The 22,724-nt window shown below is 46.3% G+C and overlaps 1 protein-coding gene across 2 annotated transcripts in view; it reads left to right on the top strand.

Annotated features, from left to right (window-relative positions):
* Positions 1-22,724, top strand: part of LOC142582897 (cholinesterase-like) — a 74,228-nt gene that overhangs the window by 6,340 nt on the left and 45,164 nt on the right. Inside the window, exon 1 of one of the 2 annotated variants that reach the window (XM_075693006.1) lies at positions 665-897. The exons of the other annotated variant lie outside the window; for it this stretch is intronic. Coding sequence (XP_075549121.1) covers positions 895-897 — 3 coding nt within the window. The 5' untranslated portion in view covers positions 665-894. Of the gene's footprint in view, positions 1-664; positions 898-22,724 lie in introns of those variants that run through there. 2 annotated transcript variants of the gene reach the window in all.

Here is a 22,724-nt window from a genome sequence, read left to right as displayed (position 1 = left end):
TCCACGCCACCCGGTGTCACTGACAGTTATATGAAACTTAATTGATACGACCCGTATAAACGGCAGCACTGCGGCGAAACGAACTGCTACGAACAGCGGCGTAAGGTGCGCTGATGACGTTCTGATCATTAGAAGCCGTTATCATTCTTGAGCGCCTTATTCATCCGCGTCGAACCATTACCAACCGAGGTCAACCGTACACCGGCGGCGCGGCCGCGCGGGCCCTATCTCGAAAACGATCTGCGATAGGACAGAGTGCGCAGTCCGCCGAGCGGTGATAGGCTTCAGGTGCGCTGTGTTCTCGCCGCTTAGTCCGCGTTGAAGCGAGAGGCAGACCAAAAGTCAATTCGCTCGCTGTGGTGGACCCTATCTTGAAAGCGATCGTCAGACATGACGGACGGAAAGACGGACGAACTGGTTTCCTCGTTGGGTAGGCATGAAATGCTTACGCATTTAAATAACGAAAGCGACCGGGAATCCCATAAAAGTAATAATCATCTCGAGGTGCTGAGAAGTCAAAACGTACACCGCCACTCAACAGTGAGAGAGCCCATTGTTTTTTTTAAACCGCCACACAATGGAAGCAATGTATTGTTTCCTCTGCGTTGCGGTACGTCAAAAGCGGCGTCGCGCGCACATCCTGCGCTGGTTAGGTATGCTAACATTGCACGCACGTCGACTGCACGGAGTAGAAATATGCAGGCTGTGCTTGCGGTATGCACTAGTTTAGTAAGCACGGTTATTCGTTAGCGTTCATGTGAATTAACAGTGCATATACCACTCAATTTCAACATCGCATGGAATATGACACGGTGATCTCGACTCTAGACCGGTGATTCGTCGTTGGTCGGCGCTATCTGGAAAAAACACGACTTGGCAAAAGCGCCGTTCAACATGGTATGTTAAGTCCCTGCATGTATGCCCTTTCTTTTTCACTGTAAAGTGGCTGTGCCCGTATGTTGCGTAGAGAAAACGATGCCTCGTTTTGCAGTTCATAATATGGTACAGATGTCAATACCAGTGTAGGCTACGAGGTTAGTCAGAAAAGTGATACATCGTACTTCTAGAGATAGCGGATAGTTGAAAGATTGATGCATTTTTACCCCTACTGCTCGACAGTGTCGGCAGAAATCAGCAGAATGAGTTACGACTAGGTGAAACTAAAAAGAGAGTCCGAATCACTTGTTATTTCTGGCTTTGAGGGTCACACTGCGAATAGGAACTATTGGACGACATTTTCTCCTCATAGCTTAATCACGAGTGCCAGCACCGACCACTGTCTGTGTAAAATGAAACAGTTTTAATCTCTACGAGCCGTGAGACCTTGTGAACGCACATTGTAAAATTCCGACACAATTAAACCGTTATTAATTAATAGTTAAATGCTCACTCTTGTAGTTAATTTGCCGCTACACGTTTAAGCTTGATGCAACTTCTCCACTCTGGCATGTTAGATTTGCACATGGTCGCTACATGACGCGATTACGTATGCCTTAAAGCAGCTTCCTGGAGATTCCGCTCTCAGTACATTATTAGCGGCCGCATTGATAGCATTATTAGCTGCACAATAAAGAATGCAAGCAGAGGCATACAACATAGTAATTAAAAAAGCATACAATAATAATAAAAATTATGCAAACTTTGATGGAAGAAATTTTGGTAAAAATTGAAAGCGGGTGCCAAATTTTCTAGAAAGCAATTGCCAGTGATACTACGTAGGAAAGCCCAAATGTTCGTTCTGCGCTATGGCAACGAGCCGAGTAACAACGCAAGAATCCCGGTGCGCCATCAATTTCGTTGCAAAATCTTCCCAGGACGTCACCATCGCTTGGGCAGTCGACAAACTCGGAGCTACGTCGTCCAAACAGAGTTTATCTGACGCGCCACAGTAGCTTAGTTTACATGAACTCTACGCGAGCGGGTCGAGCCAGAAGTCGAGCTGGCCCAGGCCCACCCGACAGCGTTGACGCGCATCTAGCCGAGCGGTTTCTATGCACTCCTTGCAGGCGTCTTGACCGCACTCGCCTCAAGGCTCGCTCGGCCCGATTCGCTAGCGTTTACGTGAACCTAACTACCGGTTTTTAGTGGGACAAGACAAGTAGACCTGGATTTATGCAGTCCGCGTGAACGTAGCTAGTGATTAGAACCGAACGTATAGAGTACCGCACCTCCACCCCCCATCTTCTCTAAAGCAATTTCCATTACTATTCACCACAGGTAAATAATTCGGGCGGGCTCCAATGCCAATTTCATGTCGTTGTATCACATCAGGGTAGGTTAGAAGTGATCAAGAATGGTCGAACCAGACATATGCAAGGCTGGAGGCGACGTTTGACAAGTAGCACTCGCTCCTGTAAGGATTGGCATCGGGCATGAATTAGATGGTAGCTGGCCCATGCCGTCGTCCAACTTATCCACGCTGAGGACGTTGTTGAAGGGAAGGACTGCTTCTCATCGAGAACGAGGAATATGGGTTTATTTACAGTATCGACATAAGGACGTTGCAGTTCATCAGTCTAGCATGACTGCGACAGAAAGTACACTGAGCAGCGGCACAACAGCGGTTTATAAACACTCGATCCTTCCTCGATCCCAAGGTGAAGGAAACGTTCGACCAGTCATCGCAAACGAGCCGCCTCTCTGCGGGAGGGACACACACACACATACTTCCGCACAGGTTTACGGCCCCCACAGACGTCAGACGGTCTTCGCAGAGCTCGGGGCTTACGTCAGGAAAGGCACACCTTATTCCCCGAGCTGATCCCCGCAGCGCGGCCGCCGGTGCTCCATTGTCTTGTGTCTTTAAAGGCGCGTGGGAAGGGGCCTCCGAGACGTTCCCTCGGGACCTCCCTTGCTCACGGCAGATCAGGTCGGCGGTGGCGTGTTTAGTCACAAAGCCTGGTTCGTCGAACTCATCTCGGCAATCCCGCGACGCAGAGTGGCGGACGTGGCGCATCGTCCTGAGGACACAGTAGACTTAGTGACGCCGTGTGGCTAGGGGCTTGCGGTGGCGTTCCAGGAGAAGTTGACGCCGCTGTCGCAACTGGCTGGCAAAACTTGCACCTCAGCGGGCTGTTCTTAACAGTCCTGCCCGAGAGATTTTTTGTTAGACTTCTGTTGATCACTTCGGGGATCAATGCTAGGGCAAAACATGAAATAAATGTATAGGAAGTGTGCCTCATTCTCCCCTTGTTGCAGGCCCCCGGGGTGGCTAACTCAACGAAGGCTTTCATTCCCACGTATTGTTTGTCATTGACCAAGGGTCTTCGACAATATGTTCATTCTCATGATTTGACGATGCACTTTTTTTCTTTATCCCTTCGTTGTACGAGACGCTTTTCAATGTGAGCCCTATAACAGATAGCTCTACCTATAGTGTTTCCGTTTCATCTATCGCAATGACGTGGTTCTTTCAGACGTACGGGATTGTCCCTACGAATCAGGAGCGTACTCTTGAATGAGCATGTGCAAATTTCTTAAACGTCTAGGGGTCAGAATGTTAAACGAGAAGATGAAATGCTTTGAAGATTAGGGGGATTCTTAGTTGAAATCTTTTTGAGATTATGAGGATTGTGGCACCTATGTATGAAATTTGTACCCCTCTACAGGCCTACAAAGGACGTCGTAGTGCACACCGCAAAGAATCTGTTCTTGATAATTACACGGTGGTGAGCACTTTGACAGCCTGAAACAGGTGAGCTGAAAACTGGAGAAATCGCTGAAGCCTGCTGACTTTCTTATCTATATCTGCAAATCTAACAAAACAAATGGTACTGTCAGTCTCGGTGTTACTTTGTTTCAGTATGTATAGTTCTGCAGAAAGTACTTCTTTACAGCATGGCTACATATGGCCTCCTGGACTACTCCTATTTTTTGGCATGCAGCTAACCACCCTTCATTATTCACTGCAGAAGCCGTATGCACAGGACCAGCGTTAAGGTCAGTGATCTCTACGGTGAAGTAGAAAGGCAGATTTTGAATAGATCGGTACTAGAAAACAGGAACAGGCATATTATGTAGATGGATGCGAAGCCGGATGTCACCTTCGATATAGAAACATAAATGGGGAATACAAAAATAATTGTCCTTACGTAACGAAAGATGCGTTCTAGTGGAGAAACAGGAAACGTTGACGACTTTGCCATCGTGATGTGTAGCAGCACGATAGTTATCTGGCACATTAGTATGTCACCGCAGGATAACCGTGTCATAAAAGACATAAACGGGTCCTTTTTCCGAAATAAAAGAAATAGAATAAGAAACGCTGAATGTGAAAATCTAATAATAAAAGTCCGTTTCTGAATCGAATATTCAACGAACATCAATTCACTCATGCAGAAAAAAATGTAGATATAGTGAAATTGTTATTTAGGTCACATTACGTCGCAAGTTATGCAAAATGTTTATGCATTTTGTTTCTTCAAGTTAATTTTATAAAAATGAATACACGCCTCAGCAGCTAGCTTGCAATGCGTCTACACTATGTCACAAGTGATGTATCTTTCTCCGATAGCGAAGCAGTCATTCAAAACAAAAAATTGGTTGCTGTAGAAATGCGCTAGTGGATAATGTTTCTCGAAGTCCCATTGCTACGCGCTCCTAGAGAAAAAAATCCACCGCCCCCCACACACATTTTCTTGAAAATTGTACTCTGTTACAATGGAGCGCCTGCATTCAGTAAAGATAACTATAAAACTTTAATTGAATACCGGGTTTTGGGCTCTTGCTGGAGAGATGTGGTTTCTAGAGCAGCTCGACTACTAATACTGGGGGTGGGGGAGGGGGGTATTCTATAAGTGTCCACCTAGTGAACACGTCCGTTTCGTTTGCTGCTGAAGTTCTAACTGGCTGAGCTGGGGTGCACGTCAGAAGGATACAGGCGCTCCCAGCTAATCAGCACTTCAGCAGCATACAAGATGGACATGTCCGCAAGGCAGACATTTACGGAATTCACCTCCCTCCTCCCATAAATAGGCATTTATTGCTAACAGATTAGCAAGCAGTTGCCGTGGGCGCCGAAGCAGAGCCGCAACAGCGCTCGTATCCCTCAGATCGCACGTGGGGACAATTTTGTTGATGCGAACAGCTCCTTCTCAGTAAATCTCACCTTCTGTCCCAGCATAATTCCCAAGAAAGGTTTTTCATGCCCAACTAGAAAAATTACAGAGAGCGTCTCTATCACGACCACAAGTTATTTTTAAACATGTGCAACGTGCATTTGCGCGTATTTAAGATAATATCAAGAAGTGAATTGCGGAGAAAATAACAAGCCTTCAGACCCGCTCATGACTGAGCACAAATTCAACGCACCCTGCAACAGCACAAATGCGCAGCTGCACAAATATGTAAGAAAACAGTAGTGCCCATTCTCTGTTTTTATGCCTGGCACATAGCGCACCATCTTTCAAAGAATGCCTAACAGGAAGGATTTTATTATGCGAGCGCTAGAAGGGCGAGCTGCTCTTATCCTAATTTCAGAAAATGTCGCCTAATTCAACGATGCGCAGAACCTAAATTTTCGCATTGACGTGCTCATCGCAGAAGACTACTGCTACTACTGTGGAGCTCCTAGTTGCAAGTTCGTGTTTTTCCTTTATAGCAGCGTCACGCAAAGGCCATGTACAGGCTTACATGGTACTTTTACCGCGTGTCTGACATGACTTATTGCGCGCATGGGGCTCAGATGTATGAATTGCTACAAGCACGTGAAGTTTTCTATAAGTTTGTACTTTGTATCTGCGTGATACTGTCAAATGTGAGACCTCACAAACTTGGCCAATTCGCTATTCATAACCAAGCACTTTGCGTGCGAGGTATTAGCGAATGCGAAACGCTACTTACTTGATACTAACTCAATTGGCTATTCACTAATGCAAAGATTCTATCACTGTGGGGCTGGTAACTTTAGGTGGTCACTTACTTCATTAAATAGAGCAATTTCAGTTCTGCTTTTCAATTCTTCGTAATCTCTCGCATGTATTTCGGCGCCGGAATGAATACGAAGAAAAGGGCTACTGAAATCCACCACCTGCAGGCCTTTCTAGAGCAGCAGAAGAGAATACATTCGCAGGCTCATGGCAGGAATCAACAAGATAAATAAAGAACAGACGCCACATGATTTCACATTACAAAAACACCATGGCCCCTGTAGCTATTTTTTCTGCAAATGATATGATTAAAAGAAGGATTCTCCCGTTTAGAGCTTTCAAATACTGCAGAGCAGCGCTATTTGAATCGTTATACCATTTTCATCAGGTTGGAACTGTTTTGAACAACCGTAGCTTCACTTGCGATGTAGCCTTTACATTCATTCTGCTCATTGAGTTTGATACGAGTAATTTGTGTAGGTTGTCGGGTGTTGTATCAATGATAACTATTTTAAAATTTGGCAAATGCATCCTAACCTTGTTTTCTTTTTATTTTGGGCATTCACAAAAATAAACTCTATAGAGCTGGGATTTGTACCTTTGCCGTCACTAGTCCTTAATTGGGACTTGGACTTACAATGCAATCGTGTGTGAAAACAATTCCCGTGCATGGGCAAACGAGATGATAGTAAAAAGCCCTCGACTAGTGACAAACACCGCGCACAAATGAAAGGCTTTGCAAATATAATACACTATATTCCGTTTGAAGGTATGCACGTAGATTCGCGCAGTTGATGATGTCCTGTTATAACCGACTGTCTAAACTATCCCATCAAGTCAAATCTTATTACGACGACAACAAAGAAGCTAAGGTAATAATACGTATTCATATTATGACCGATAGTAGAGAATGATGCTGATGCACAGAATCCGCTATAACATATATGTTTATACCGAGAAACCACGCGTCAAAAAATTTATCCAACGCAAAGGCCACAAGAAAGAAGTTTCTTAGCAGGTACAATAAAACAATAGTGACCGCTTAACTTTTAAAAAGGCGGCGACTATTGAACTTCTAAACCACTTACAGAGAAACAAGAACTAAGAGTATGCAGTAAAGTTCCCAATAAACGGCAGTTGCTTGAATGATCTACTGATAAGTTTTCATCACAAGTTTCAGACGCTGAGCAGGCAACAGTGGGGCGAGGTCTGCAACGAGGTCCATGGATGGTCAAATTCACAACGGTCAGACGTGAACGCTCCCCTGACATCTCCTAGACAAAAGCAAGAGTAAATCCAACCAACGAGACAACTTGCGCTGGCTTCTCCACACAGAGAGAAACACAACGGACCGAAACAGTGTCATAAAAAAATTGAGAACCAAATACCTACCTGAAAAATCCACAGTTAAGCAACGGGACTATTGGGGCGAGCCGAACCCCGCCGTAAACAAACCCTTCAGCACAGCCGAAATCAGAACGGCGTTGCACGGACTCAACGGCAAATCGGCAACGGGCCAGACAAAATAAAGAACAAATCCCTAAGAAACCTAGATGACAAATTGATCGACAAGCTAACCGAGTTCATCGACGGTTGCTAGAAAAAAGGCAAAATCCCACTCCGATGGACGACATCCAAAGTCATCCTCATTTCTAAACTTGGAAAGCCCTCGAGCCTCGAAAAGCTAAGATCGATCTCGCTGACATCTTGCGTCGGGAAGGTCATGAAAAACGTCCCCCTCAAGTGCATCAACGCGCACCTGGAAGAGAAACATGCCTATGCACACACTATGATTACTTTTCGCGCTTACCTCTCCACGCAGGACGCCATGCTACAGTTCAAAGAACAGATCCTATGCGACCGAACCCAGGGCACCATGGTAATAATCCTCGGCCTCCATCTAGAAAAAACATTCGACAACGTGACGCACTCCGCCATCCTGGACCAAATCTCCAATCTGAAACTGGGCCTCCAAGCATACAACTATATCAGGGACTTCCTCACGGACTGAAAAGCCATGCTTATTACCGGAGACATGGAAACAGAAGAACTGAACATGGGCAGTGAGGGAACGCCGCAGGGCATGGTCATATCCCCCCTGCTCTTCAACCTCGTGATGCTCGACCTTCCGTGGAAGTTACAAGAAGTGGACGGCGTCAACCACACCATCTGCTCGGACGACATCACGATCAGGAGCAGCAGCGGAAGCGACGGCCAGATAGAGAACAAACTTCAAGAATCCGTCCGCGAGGTAGAGGAGTTCCTCACGGCGACGGGCCTACCATGTTCCTCCAACAAGTCGGTACTCCTGCTGTACCATCCAAGGGGTACGCCCAAGGGGTACGGGGTGCTGGACCACCCAAGGGGTACGGCGGACCGACACAACACGAAGAAATCAAACTTTACCAAAGGACGCATTTCGCACAAAGCCAACAACATCCTTAAGAGAAGATGCACCCCAAGGACCACCCGAGCCTAATCGAATGGTTCCCTGCTCACGTGAACACGGGCGACCAGGCATCCCCGAACCTCAACGAGGTAGCCCATCGCAGAGCACGAGAGCTGACGGACCACGCCCGGTCGGCCACTCGTCAAGACCTCCGAGCCGAACGAGACAGACTGACCAGATACAACGACATCACAAATATGTACCAACAAGCCAGAACACTTCCACCACTACACAAAGACCTAAACAGTGCACAAGCAGCGGCCCTACGCAAACTACAAACAAATATGTTCCCAAACCTGTTTCACCTCAGACGGATATTCCCTGCAGTACACAAAGAAGGCGCATGTAGGATATGTGAACAGGGCACGGCTACACTTGAACACATGCTTTGAGAATGTTAACACCTAACGCAAAAACGAGTTAAACTCCGAGAGCATATCGCTGAGGAGGACCGCCGCTCTGCGCAGCTCCGACCTCGGCGACCAACTATGGGTCGTCCAGCAGGCCCGTGAGGCGGCGCTGAGACACGATCTCGACGTTCCGTCGTGGAAGACCTGAGCCCGGGTCACAAAAAAAAAATGCCGGATGATTCAATGAAGTTGTTACCAACCAATCAACCAACCGACCGACCGACCAAGAAGTCTCAAGATAACTAACTCGAATGCGAGTAAACCCGCGCTTTCTTTTTGACGTCAACGGTTTGAGAGGGCGGCGTAGAGGAAGACTACAATTACGAGTGCTGCGCGAGCACGGACAAGCTTTTGCAAGAGCGCGTAACAAGGGTGCGGTATTTTGTCAATAGCCAGTCGACTTGCCCGCAAAACAATTCACGCTGCTTTTTGTAGCATCGACTGGGACTGCACAGTAATTACCAAAAGTGTCCGAGCTACTTAAAGCGGCTTAGTCAAGGTGCAGGTAGCTCCGCTCGAGCGCCTCCTTTCTCATGTAATGTAGGCTGGTTGTGGCGCAGGAGGCGGAAAAACAGACTTATAGTGCCAGTCATACAGCGAAAAGTGTCATGTTGTTGAGTTGTCGGACTCTTCGTGCTGCTTCGCAGCATTGAAGTTCATACCAATGGCGGATACATAGCCGGGGGAGGAGTGTGGGAGCAAGAGCTGGAGGTCTGGCTCCCACCCCTCCTCCATGCTGGCATTGCTGACACGTATTTATTTATTTATTTATTTATTTATTTATTTATTTATTTATTTATTTATTTATTTATTTTCAATACTGCCAGTCCCATCAGGGACCGTAGCAGGTGGACATACAAAAATGAAATACATGGTAATAAACGTGCACATACAAATTGTGTGTCAATAAACCAAACAAGGAACGTAAAGGAACAAGGTAAGAATACACAAAAAAACAACAAATATAGATATCACATTTCTAGGAGACATGCGCAGCAATACAGAGAATACATCATGAAAAGGACAGCAAACGGGAACAAAAATAATAGTAAACACCTTAACGATAACCAGCATGGCTTACAATAGTTGCAAAGCATGTTATGTGAATAAAAATGCGTTACCGATTGTTTGATATGGATTCTAACCGTGATGTGAACTGAGATAATGAGTCTGCAGAAATGACTGAAGGATCGAGGTGATTCCATTCCCTTATCACGAGGGGGAAATAAGAGTGCATGAATGTGTCATTATGGCATGAATATTCTGTTAAGCGTGTACATGTTTATGTCTCGATGATCGTGACTGCGAAAAACATATGTATTTTGTTAGGTCTATCTTATAATAGTTGTGAATCAAGTTAAACAAAAATTTGAGCCGTGCTTGCTTTGCTCTTGATGAGAGCGTCGTTAAACCCGATATAGCCGCAAGGTTAGTGGGTGAATCTGTGCGCTTGTACTTGTAAATAAACCGCAGCGCTTTTCGCTGTACTTTTTCCAGTTTCGTCATGTTAGTTACTGAATGGGGAAACCAAACTGTGTTAGCGTACTCTAAAACCAGTCTAACGAAAGTAGTATACGCGAGAAGCTTAGTCGACGTTGGTGCGAGGCGGAGACATCTTCGGAGATAAAACAGCTTGCGTAATGCCTTCGAGGTAACGTTGGCAATGTGCGCCACCCATCTCAGGTGAGAAGTTAGAGTGATGCCTAGGTATTTATGCTGGTGAACTTTCGTTAGCATTGTGCCGTTAATAAAGTACGGAAAGTCGTAAGGTTGTTTTTTTTTGTTACAGTCATGCAAACTGACTTAGTTGTGTTAATCGTCACTTGCCATTTTTTGCACCATTCATTTAGCTGATCTAGTGAGTTGCTAAGCGAAACATGGTCTTCGTAGGTGTTGATTGTTTGGTAGATGATGCAGTCGTCAGCAAACAGTTTGATGTTACAGTCAATATTTCTGGTTATGTCGTTGATGAAAATTAAAAATAACAGTGGCCCCAACACGGATCCTTGGGGGACGCCTGATTCTGTCGCAGATTCCACATGCTGAAATAGTACGAATTGTGTCCGGTTTGTTAAGAAATCTGTTACCCAGTCTAAAATTTCCCCATTCCCAATAAAACCTCGCAATTTTGTTAATAATTTACTCTGGCATACGCGATCAAATGCTTTCGAAATGTCTAATAATATTATATCAGTCTGGCTACAGCTGTTGATGTTAAATGCGAGGTCATGCACAACTTCGGTAAGCTGCGTGACGGTTGACAATCCATGGCGGAATACGTGCTGGTGTGGCGTTAATAAATTGTGAGTGTCAAGAAAGTTTGTTAGGTGTTTAAGTATGATATGCTCGAGCATCTCGCAAGCGGTGCTAGTCAGAGATATTGGTCGATATTTAGAGGGCAATGAGGTGTCTCCTGTTTTGTGTATTGGGATGATTTTAGCATTTTTCCAGTCGTCGGGTAAGGATGATTGTGATAGAGATTTTCGAAATATGAGGCCCAAGTATCGGCTGCACCACTCTGCGTATCTCTTTAGAAAATGGTTTGGAATGTTATCTGGTCCGCATGATTTTTTAGGGTCAAGGGTGAGCAACATATTGAGGATACCAGCGTCAGATATGATTAAAGGATCGATGTGAGATGTTGAACTGCTACTCAAGCCTGACAGGTTACCGTCATCTTTTGTGAAGTTCGAGTGAAAATAGTTATTGTACGCATTAGCTTTGTTAGTTTTTTCCTCAGGAGACAAGTTCGATAACGTGCCTTTAGTAGGGCGGAAGTGGTTCCAGAATCGCTGAGGGCTGTTTGTCAGAAAGTTAGGCAGCGTTACATGAAAATAATGTTCTTTAGCTTCTTTGGCTGTCTGTCGAAAATGTGATACTGCGCATGCTAGTTTGTTGCTAGGCCAAGTACATATGTAGTTGGCCTAGCTATGCAAGAGGTGCAGAAAAATCTGCGCACTGTCAAATTTGAGCATTCACCTCCCCGCCCCCCCCCCCCCCGATATTCCAAACCCCGCTTTCATATTTAATTTTGCCTATGCCAGCTTTACCCTATAGTGGATTTGACACTGTAGAAATGCTGAAAAGTTACGATTACTCAGCTTGACAATTTTTCATCCTTAGCGGGAGCAGTCTCATAGACGCCGGTATAGTGCCGCGGCAAGCCAGTACCAAAGGTAGATGGGTGGTAAGAATGACCGCCGTCCTGCTCCCTACAATTTGGTGGTAAAAAAATAAAGCAGTTTTAGGTAGCTGGCATGTGGTTTCCATTTAAGGATGGGACAAGAAGAAACCCCAGCATCACAACGAAATTGGACATCAAGTTAGTTGCAAGTTAACGACCATCTCGTGCTGCTGATGGAATAAAATCAGTGACATGTATCCGGCACGAGAGTTGTCCGGTCCCGGCCTTGCTCCCTGCAGGAATAGTGAGCATTGCTGAAGTGACTTTGCAACAAATGTGAAATATGTTCTGGGTTCTCGTGTGTCGAGGAAAGTTCGAATATGACTTAAAATTTACGCCATCAGCGTCTCGACCTGGACAAAGGCGCCTGAAATGCATGCTTCGGCATGTCACTTTCAGACTAGCTCAAAAAAGGGTTTTCATGAAAAGAGCGCGGCCAACAATCCATTACCATTAAGGTCGGGCGTTCAGAAGGGCCCTCAGAATCCTGAATGGACAATTCAGTTCGATATCAGGAGCCCATACACCGAATTTTTCATGCGTTCAAGATTGCTTTGCGCCAATTTCTATATATAATAGATCGGTGATGGTAGTCACGTGAGTCGAACAGAAGACGCTTCACACCGTCAGTGGCTATTCTCACGCAGAATAAAAGAGAGAGAGATGGATGGGCTTGTACGGCATACTTTACCACACGTAGCGAGTTTACAACGTCCAGTTGCGAAAGATACATATGGGTAGCAGAGTGTTTTATATTTCAGTAACGTCTTCAGGGACCTTCATAGGAACGGACGATAAGGGAGCCGAAACTCCCCACCGAATGGCTGTCAAAAATAAATCGAATCCAATATGCACTTCTTTCAAAATAGCTATCAAAATTATTAGCTATGCTGTCCCTAGGGCCGACTCTTCATTGCGCGCCAAGCAAAGTGTAAATGCTCTACCTGGCGGTGTACAAAGTCTCTAAAAGTGGACTTAACCCTGCAAGACATGTTGCCGGCCACCACTCTCTTTGAAATTGGGTGCGCGTTTAAAAAATTGTGTGGTCGAAATTAAGTCCGGAAACCTTCACAGCAACGACTGTCACATCCAGTAGTGCAGTACATTTGAGGCGCGGACCTCCCTTAGTTGTCATTTACAGTGAGAGTCGTATGCATTGGCACTATAACGTAAAACTATTCCAAAGTTCTCTATTCCAACTCTGCAATCAGCCCTCCACGATTGGTCAAACAATTTTTTGGACCACCCCCACTTCACCTCTCTGTCATGCGACGTCACGAAAACCGTGATAGCTCCCTATCTGATATGACGTACCCACACTGATTATGCATGGTTTGACCGAACAAAAGAAAAACATATATTTCTGATTCAACGCCTTTTCGCCATTAGCCCTCGGCTATTGTTCAAAAGTTTCAGGCTGCACCCACTTTACCTGCCTGTCACGCGACGTCACAAAACCGTAAAAACTCACCGCGTTAAAGTGACGTGTACGCGTTCAAGATGCATTATTATGCCGAACAAAACTGAATTTTCTTCTGAATAGCCGCAGGCTGCCGCCTTCCGAAAGGAATAAAAGATGGCTGCCGCCGATCGCTCATGCACTGGCTACTTGCACCTTCCAGAGGGCATGGGTTTATTGGCGTATAATAAAACTTTTTGTCTGGCCGTGTAACGTTTTCGAGCTCTTTCGGTACGTTTACGACCTCGGTCTGCCAAATCTTCTTTGCTGAAGATCTGTTTTAGCATACTTCTTCCGTTTTAGCGTAAGCTTCCGTTGCATGCCACCGCGATTTTCGACCAGCCACCGCAAGCTAAGTAAAAGAAAGCGGACCAATCGCAGACGCCGGCACCACCATCTTCATCCGGTTATCAATTTTCAATGCTGTGGCTCGACCTCATCGAATCCCTCTCCACTTGAGCGTGCTCCTCGCCTCTTGTCAGCCAATTAGATAAAACAAGTCGCTCAGTGTAGGCAATGTTATTCGTTTTTCAAGCAAACAAATGTAACCTCCTATGAACGAGGAGAGCGTTTGATTAGTCTGTTCAGACAACCTTGCGGCTGACCGCCCGATACTTGCGTCGGCGGTTACGCAAATTTGACGTCAGGAGATTGGAATAAAAAACGTATTGGAATAGTTTTACGTTATAGGGCCCCATATGTCATATACAATTCAGCCAGTGGCAGATAAATCGGTTTTAGCAGATTTAATCGAGTCGCTACCGAGCCCTGCTAGTTCCCTGTTCACGAGATATATTTATATGACGCACACGGTGCAACGAGATCTGTATATAAGCCACCGCTTGAGAGGGGAGGCCCGCCGCGCTCGATGGGCTGCTGGCGTGAGTTCAAGGAGCTTGCGCGACGACAAGACGGATAGCGTGCGGCGTCGGTGTTGCACACTGCTCTGCTGAGGAGCGCAGCTGTCAGTGTTGCGACAGCGCTGTCCGCTAAGTGCGCGGGTCGGCGCGGCGCCATCAGTCACAATAAACATGGCGCTAGGCGTGACTGGACCTGGGCTGCGACGGAGTAGGGGGGGGGGGGGAATGAGGAGGAGGGGATTCTCGAAGTGTTGAAACAGAACGGGGCAAAAGGGGGCTGCATTTTGGCTCGAATGCGTCGATGCCCTTTTTAAAGCGCCCCGACGACAGAAGCGCCTATGCATACAGGCATCCGTTGACAACGCTTCCACTGTGACATTCCCCAGCTTGCGTTCGAGGGCCACACGCACAAGGGAACTGTGCACACAGGCCCGACGGCGGGTAGCATTTACAGGTTTCGGAACCGCAAAAGCCGCGGCAAGCGGAATGCGTTTGAAGACAGTGTTTTCGAGAGATCGTGGTGCCGCTTACTTGTTGCGCGAGTTAGAGTTACTCGCGCGAGTTAGAGTATGGAATGAAAAAGTGGAATAATAGAGCGCTTTGGCTGAGTGTTTATGGTCCACTCCACTCAGACCATTGTATCCTAGCAATTTGCAGAAAGCCGCTGAGCAAGAACTTTAGTGCGCATGCGCACAATGCTCAAGCTCGCAGCGGAACGTAGAAAGATTCTCTCGCTCCGCTAGAAAGTCGATTGAGCGAAGCGTGGTCGTGTTTCCAACTGTTTCCTTTTTTGTGTGTCGTTCTGCATCCAAATTCTAAGCACGTCGCTAGTGTCTTGAGAAGTCGCGCTTATCGAAATTGTGAAATCAACACAGTTCCCTGCATTGTCTTGGCGCGTGAAATCTGAGTGAAGTGGAGCGTAAGTGACACTCATCTAAAACTAGTGACAAGATGAAATATCTCGTTGCCTAGAACAGTGAGTGAAAGTGAGAGGAATAGCATCGGCAAAGAATCGAATCGTTCCAACCCTTCCTGTATTTGCCGAGGTTCTGTAGCGGTGCCCTTTTCGATGCTATTCCTTTTCACGCTTTTGCGCTTCGACAGTGGTTAGAGCAACGTTCCGCCAGCGGTGTCAATGGCATCCGCCGGCCGTGAATGGTGGGTGATAAGAGTGACATAACAACAAGCGGAAGCACTGCTAGAAAATATCGACCCCTATAGGAACAAAAAATGTGTCTGAGCAGACAAAGTGTGTTCCGTAACTACGACCACACTCACTCGCGCAGTTCGGTTTCCTTTAAATAATGCAGCAGCGCCTGTATGGTGCTCGCGCAAACGCATATGCGGGATGTGGGACAATCGTATGCGTTCAATTATTGTGAGCTCATTATTACAATTGCATAAGGTCCGACCCAAAAATGCATGCAGTACGTTCTAAAAAACTACTTTTAGAAACTTTCAGATACATCAATGTGGTCAGCTTCAACATGCACCTCATTAGACACAATGCACCGGTTCCACCTTTTCTATTGGTGGAAGCACCCTTAGAAGTCCTCTTCTGTTAAGCGCTTCAGCAGGGATGCTGTCTCCTTTTCAATTGTCGTCACATACCAAAATGCCACCTCCAACGCACTAGTTCGCATTTGGGGAACAAAACAAAGTAGCAAGGGGCTGAACACGGAGAGAAGGGAGTGTATTCTAGCGCAGTAATGTAATTGCATGTCCTCAACTGTCCGTGTCGATTCCTTCTCCGTGTCTTATTTTGCGCTTAAAACCATTTCTAGCCATGTGTCAACTAGCCCGACAGCAGACATTACTAAAACAAACCCGTGAACTATCAAGGCAGGCTGCGCAAGAGCATTATCCTGGTGCAGAATCCAACAGCCCTGTTTCAACGAACTTGGTAGCATGCCGCACACAATACCTTTAGGGAAAACGCCGGGAATGCGGGAAATGGAAATTCAAGACGATGAGCAAAACGACAACAACGTGAAAGCAGGAGCCAACGTTTCGACAAGTGGACTTGTCTTCTTCAAGGCCTTGAAGAAGACAAGTCCCCTTGTTGAAACGTTGGCTCCTGCTTTCACCTTGTTCTCTTTTCACAATACCTTTAGGACACTTCAGGAACACCACGTAGAAAGCTGCCTTGACAGGTTGGTTTTCGTGTACAAATACTTGGCGGACCATTCCATGGCCGTCAAAAATAACCGTCAACATTAATTTTTTCTCTATTCTTCAGCGTTGTTATTGGCCTTCACTCAATTTTCTTTTTCCCGTCCCGCTTGCTTGGCGACATCAGCTCTATGTCGTATTCGTAAATCCAAGTTTTGTAGCCAGTGACGAACCTTCGCAAGTATTCATCACTGTCGTCTGAAGTTTTCCAATGGACGCAACATTCCTTTTATTGCAACTTACGCCCAGGAGCCAGCAGTTCCAGCGCCATCTTGGTGTGAACCTGTTGAATTTCCAAATTGTCCTACAGAATCCTGTTAACAGACAACTTTCTCAAGCGAAGTGCTTGCGATATCATTCTCACAGTCGTTCCGCGATCGCTGAGAACAAGAGAATGTGCACGATTGATATTTTTAGAGTCGCATGATCTAGAGGGGTGTCTTGACCTTGCATCGTTTTGTGGTTTTCACGTCCTTCTCAAACAAGCTTTATCTACTTGAACACAGTTCCTCCCTTTAGTGCATCCTTTCCTTAGGGCTTCTGCAACATTTCATAAATTTCTGCATCATTCTTGTCCAATTTCTCAAGAAATTTTGTATTGATACTTTGTTCCATCAGTTCATCGATATTCATCTCGACAATGACTAAAAATGGTTTCCACAAAAAGTGTGCGCATAAAATACCGCCTTGTCAAACTCCGGCTCACACTAAATGTCAAACGGGATCTTTCGACTCAAGAGAGGTAATGCAGCACGCTCTGCACTTTTTTTGCTGACTCACTGTGTGAACTTCGGGGACAGACCTCTTAGCTCAAAGTCTTCGCCGTCATGAAAGTAGCGCAGCAGGAGCGCGTCGCCTCAGCTATGAGTACGTACACGTGGTATCTTCTGCACTGCATAGAACTTTGCCGCCGGCGTTGTTCTCAAGGGCAGTGATGGCGACGTATGCCGGCTATATCAGGATTCTATAAGTGGCGTAATCATTGTGCTTCTTGTAATTCTGTAACTTCCTTGTTGAGGTTTCCGAACACGGAGACTTTGATGGGGAAAAAAAACCGACTCCCCATCATTTGGGCACCACTTCCGGCTAATTAAGTAGCTTTGGCATTAAAACAAAAAAGAAAAATACGAGCGCAAAGTGCGACGAGCAAGACCTGCATATGCTGCGCTTTGAGCGAAAAGTTCACATTTCGATAGTGTATTTAGTAATAAACGTATGCATACTGAGGACTTGCGCCAGCGTTCAGCTGCTGGGTGCGTGATTGCGCATGCTGTTTTGTTGTGGGGGCGACTTGTACTGCACGAAGTCGACGGCGCGCTGGTGATGGCCTCGGATAATCGCACAACCCTACTGCGCACAAAAGGCCAACAATCAGGTGATATCAGTTACATATAAAGAATTAATGCGAATACAGGTAAAAGAAAGCACAACTAAAGAAAAATAAATATTTAAATTAGACATTAACCTTGCAAAAGCAAAAGTAAGAATATTCACATCAGTTTAAGAGAAGACAGAAAGGTTTATATCCACACTTCTACTAGATCATGTGGCTAAACTTTCGTTTTTAGTTCTTCCAGATAAGCAGAGGTTATGTATATTGCAGGTGCATTGTTTCCAATAAAAGAGGGATAAATGTAATGAACGCAGTACTTCGCAAATCGTTGTTTTTTCAAGAAGCTTCACCGTTTGCCACACGCTTGAAGTGTGTGGCAATCTACAGTGCCATGGCTGGTCCATGCCGGAGACTTGTGGCGAGTCCCTGTAACCTATCGCCTGGGGGCAAGGCGTTGATCGTTTCACTCACGAATGATGTCGGCCGTTCCTCTACCAACCGACTTATTTCAAGGACAGTCACCAGGGCAAAGTTCACTAGGGCATTCCCAAGCGGTGAACGCAGACCAAAGTTTGAATCGGCCGGGGGTTGTAGCGGACCCTTGTAATCCAGCCTTGGAGGCCTCAGCATGGAATGATAGCCCTGGCTCAGACTGTAGTGGCTCCAGTCCGGCCGGGGGTTGTGGCGGACCTCTGTAAGCCTGCATCAGGGCGGCGGTAGCACGGAATGAGTGACTGAACGAGCTCAGACTGTAGTGGCTCCAGTCCGGCCGGGGGTTGTGGCGGACCTCTGTAAGCCTGCGTCAGGGCGGCGGTAGCACGGCATGAGCATTTCCCAGACCAGCCTGAAATGGCCGGGGGGCTTGGCGGACCCCTGTGATCTAGCTGCACGGAGGCCTCAGCACGGAATGGCGTCCTTGAGAGAGTTCAATGAGAGTTCAAACCGTACTGTTAGGGCCGGGGGTTGGTTGCGCGCCCCTGTTATCCAGTCTACTGGAGGCCACAGTGCGGCAGTCGATTCATCTCGTAAGTCGGTCAAGGGAAAGGCTGGCGACCATTCATGGTCCAGAGGTGCCTGAACGATGCGGATTGTGGCGTGTCCGTGTAATCCAGCCTAGGTGGAGTCGCGGCCTCTGGATGAGCTCTCCCCACCTCCTAGGGGTGCGTCACGGGCAACGTGCGAGTGGAGTCGGAGGCTCGCACGGCTAAGCGGGGGAGCTCTAGCCGCAGCCTGGAGTCGGAGGGCTGCGGTGACAGAGAGGGGGGAAAAACCGGAGCCCTTTCAGTTACGGCACCCGGCAAACTGCGCGGGTGTCTACCCCCCTCCTGTGGACCCGGTGTAGGGGATGTGCCCTAGGCAGTTGTATCTGCCTTAGCTGCGGCAAGACCAGTCAGCTATACAGGTTAACGGTAGCTGGACTCCTGTCAGCATGGGTCGCTTGGACGCGACACAGGCGGCTGAACTGGTTCTCGCTCTCTGCAGCCTCAGAAAGGGTGAACCCGTCACCGGGGTGGAAGTTGGGCTACCGGGTAACTGGCAAGAACGGATGACTCCGTGGGCCTCGGCCCACCTGTTGCTGCCTGGATAAATTCCGGGCACAACTAACGCTACTGGTGAATCCTGTAGCAAGAAACGCCACCGGTAGCCCGTTTTTTTCACCGTGCGTTATCGCTTCATGAAACACCCGCAAAAGGAATCAGCAGGTTCAATCAGTAGTGCAGCAGAGAATAAAAATAGAACGAACTCAAATAAAAATAATGGTCAAATCATAGCGTACCCGCTATCATGCACAATAAATATTCTGTGCGATTGCGGTTACGATATGATAAAACCATTCTTAAACTTGAATTTGCAACGAAACAGTATAGTATTGTAGTATAGTATAGTATGATATAGTATAGTATAGAATAGTACAGTATAGTATAGTATAGTATAGTATAGTATAGTATAGTATAGTATAGCTACCCCAAGACAGACTTGATCCAAATCCATGGTGGAGGCCGACCGATGGACAGGCAATAGAGAATAAAAGTTGGATGAAATGGAGTAAAATTCCTCAGAAAGGCTGGCTGACGTTTCTGTAGGTGGACCTATCTTTGTCGAAGTCGGTCTGGTCATCTTTGGCGTGTTAGTTGTAAGGGTTTATTAGAGTGACATCAAAGTGTGTTGCCGTCGGCAGCAGCGACACTAAGTGATGTCACTCTGCTGACTCCGTAAACTAAGACGCCAATGATGACAAGGCCACCTTCGCCAAAGATAGGTGCACCTATCCAAACGTTCGCCAGTGCTTCAGATGCCCTTTACTCCAGCCCATCCAACATTCAAGATAAATGTAAGAAACTGAGGATACCCCATTTTCTATTAACACGCATGCACATATTACAAACAAACAAACATGCTAAGCCTACGAAAGAAACGTCAATGGCGTAAGGTCCAGAAGAGGCAGCCCAAATACATCCACGTAACATAAGTTCATGTTCAGTGTGCAATGAAAACACGATTACACGCGCACACTCGAATGTCATCATTGTTCAAGTAGTCCTCAACACGCTACGTAAGTTCACAAAATCTACGAATGAAATCAAATCAATTAGCTTGCTGACCATAAGGAAATTGCGTAGAGTTGTAAAAGCGCAATTTTGTTTCGCGGGTCATCCCCATCGATCAAATGTTTTGGTTATATAAAATCATGTCTGTCCACTTGGCTCAGCTTACTACGCATACGCTCTCGCGGTTGATCATATAGCGGGCAGTTCATAAGAAACTTCTTCACAGACGCGTCTAGGCAGCTACAACAGAGACAGTTGGAGGTAGCCTTCTTTCTTTGTCTGTTTCTCTGAAAAGTTTCCAAGACACTATGTGTGACCGGACATGTCGTCAGGCCACGCGTTAAACGTCCATGCAAACTTCTTTCTCCAAAGACATAAATACTATCGCGAAAGCATTACGCGAAATTCCTTCGACGTCGGCGTGACCGAAAAATTGTACCAGAAATGGCCGTCGACGCAAAAAGTGAAAACACGTCAAAAAATGATTGTGCTGACGTCAAATTTCCCAGATAGGTTCCTGTAAACAAATTAAATTAATGGCTTTAAGAAGAAAATCTGTTGAATTTTGGTCCTGGTCGGAATCGAATCAGGGTCCCCGGAGTATACGAAACGAGTATTCTTCCCCGACAATGCCCAATTGTGCTACGGCGACGGCTATCAATTCATTCACTAACTTGGGTATTTTGTGTTTACTAGATCTAATCCTAGGAATGTTAGCCAGCGCCACTCAAAGCCATGGTAGGCGGATCATCCTTTTCTTTGCCCGATGCTGTCACGAAACACGTGATCTTAGGAGAGCAGGTTCCTGGCTAATAAACCATCGCTTACTACCTAATAACGTCAATGCTGCTAGATTTAAGACCGTCTCAATGAATAAACGAAAGAAGAATCAGAAGCGAGGAGCTCGATTTTGTTAATCATGACCACGTAAAACCAACAGACAATGAAGTCAAGTAAAGCATCGACGATATTTAATCTGGTTGAAACTGGAATGTAGAAAATAATGAAGAAAGGAAAATGAAAGTGGACGACAAGTTAACTTGTCGCCGGTGGGAGCCGAACCCAGAACCTCCACATTACGCGTAACAAACCGTATCGCTCGAGTACACCTGTCGTTAACGTGTTTCACCACGACACTTGACGGCGGCTGCACCTAAGCACTTCACCAATCGAAATATTTCAGTGAGTACTCATTCAAATTGTGCACAGTCTTGTACGACCACCTATGGTCACATATACTCACGGTCACACAAATATCGCTGGCACTGATAACCACCTCTGACGGTTTTTGTCCATTTTTTTTAATCAGAAGCCCAACCTTCCCTCTACGAATAAGGCACTGCAAGTGGAAAGCTGAATCTCTAAACAGCACAGAAACGCAAAATGCGCTTCAGTTTCAGAATCACAATCAAGTTTTATTATTTTCAGATGCCGTCACTGCAGGTTGGTAAATACAGGAGCACGCCGCTAGAGTCATACACTGAATTGAGACCTCCTGTGCAATAATAAACGTCAAAGTAGAAAACGTGATTGTTAATAGTAGTAAAAGAGCAATAAACTAGTACATGTGTACGCGTACAGTTTTGTGAAATTCTGAGCGCTTTATTGCAACCAGCCCTGCTAAGAAATCGCGCAACGCTCTTGCATTCATTCTACCGTCCGTCCCAATGACGGGCACCGGGCACCACTGTCACAACATAGAGAAATAAACTTTATTTGCAGACGACTCTTTGTCCGAGACTTCGGTAAACAGAAACAAGTGCGACGAATAGTGGTGAATGTAATACCTATGGAAGCACGAAGCGAAAGCATAAGAAAGACGGAAGAGAAGGTTGTGGAAAGGTAGGCAGATTAACCAGACGTATTTCCGGTCGGCTACCTGCACGGAGGGAATGGTTAACGGGGATAAAACGAGAAATAGAGTGGAAGGGGGAGATAGAGAGAAAAAGAGACGAGCATGAACGAAGCGCTTACACTATGTAGCGGTAGGGGGTGGCGCTCTTAAAGTCTGTTGTGAAGCCCCGTAGACCGCAGGAACCTTAATAATGCGAGTAAGGCCTTCAACGCAGATGTTCTTTCGGAGCACTGACCTAAAGCTTTGAGTTTTGATAGTGGACGATTGTCCAACTGCTCCAGTACTCTGCACAACACTTGTCTCTGGGCACTATATCGCGGGCAGACACAGATAATATGTGCGAGCGTCCCATCGCTGTTGCATGTGTCGCACGTGGGGCTGTTGGCCATTCTAATCATATGAGTTCATATCATATAAACATATGAGTTCGTAAATGCAACGCCTAGCCACAGACGGTACAGCATGGTCTGTTCACGTCGTGGTAGTCCAGGGAGTAGATGCATCTGTATATCCGGAGACAACGAGCCCAAACGACAAATGGTGAAAATGTTCGAGTCTCATAGGGATGAAGTACATCACAAGACAT

Source organism: Dermacentor variabilis, chromosome 5 (genome assembly GCF_050947875.1).
Source record: "Dermacentor variabilis isolate Ectoservices chromosome 5, ASM5094787v1, whole genome shotgun sequence".
Lineage (NCBI taxonomy): Eukaryota > Metazoa > Arthropoda > Arachnida > Ixodida > Ixodidae > Dermacentor > Dermacentor variabilis.
This window is presented reverse-complemented; position numbering and strand designations above follow the sequence as displayed.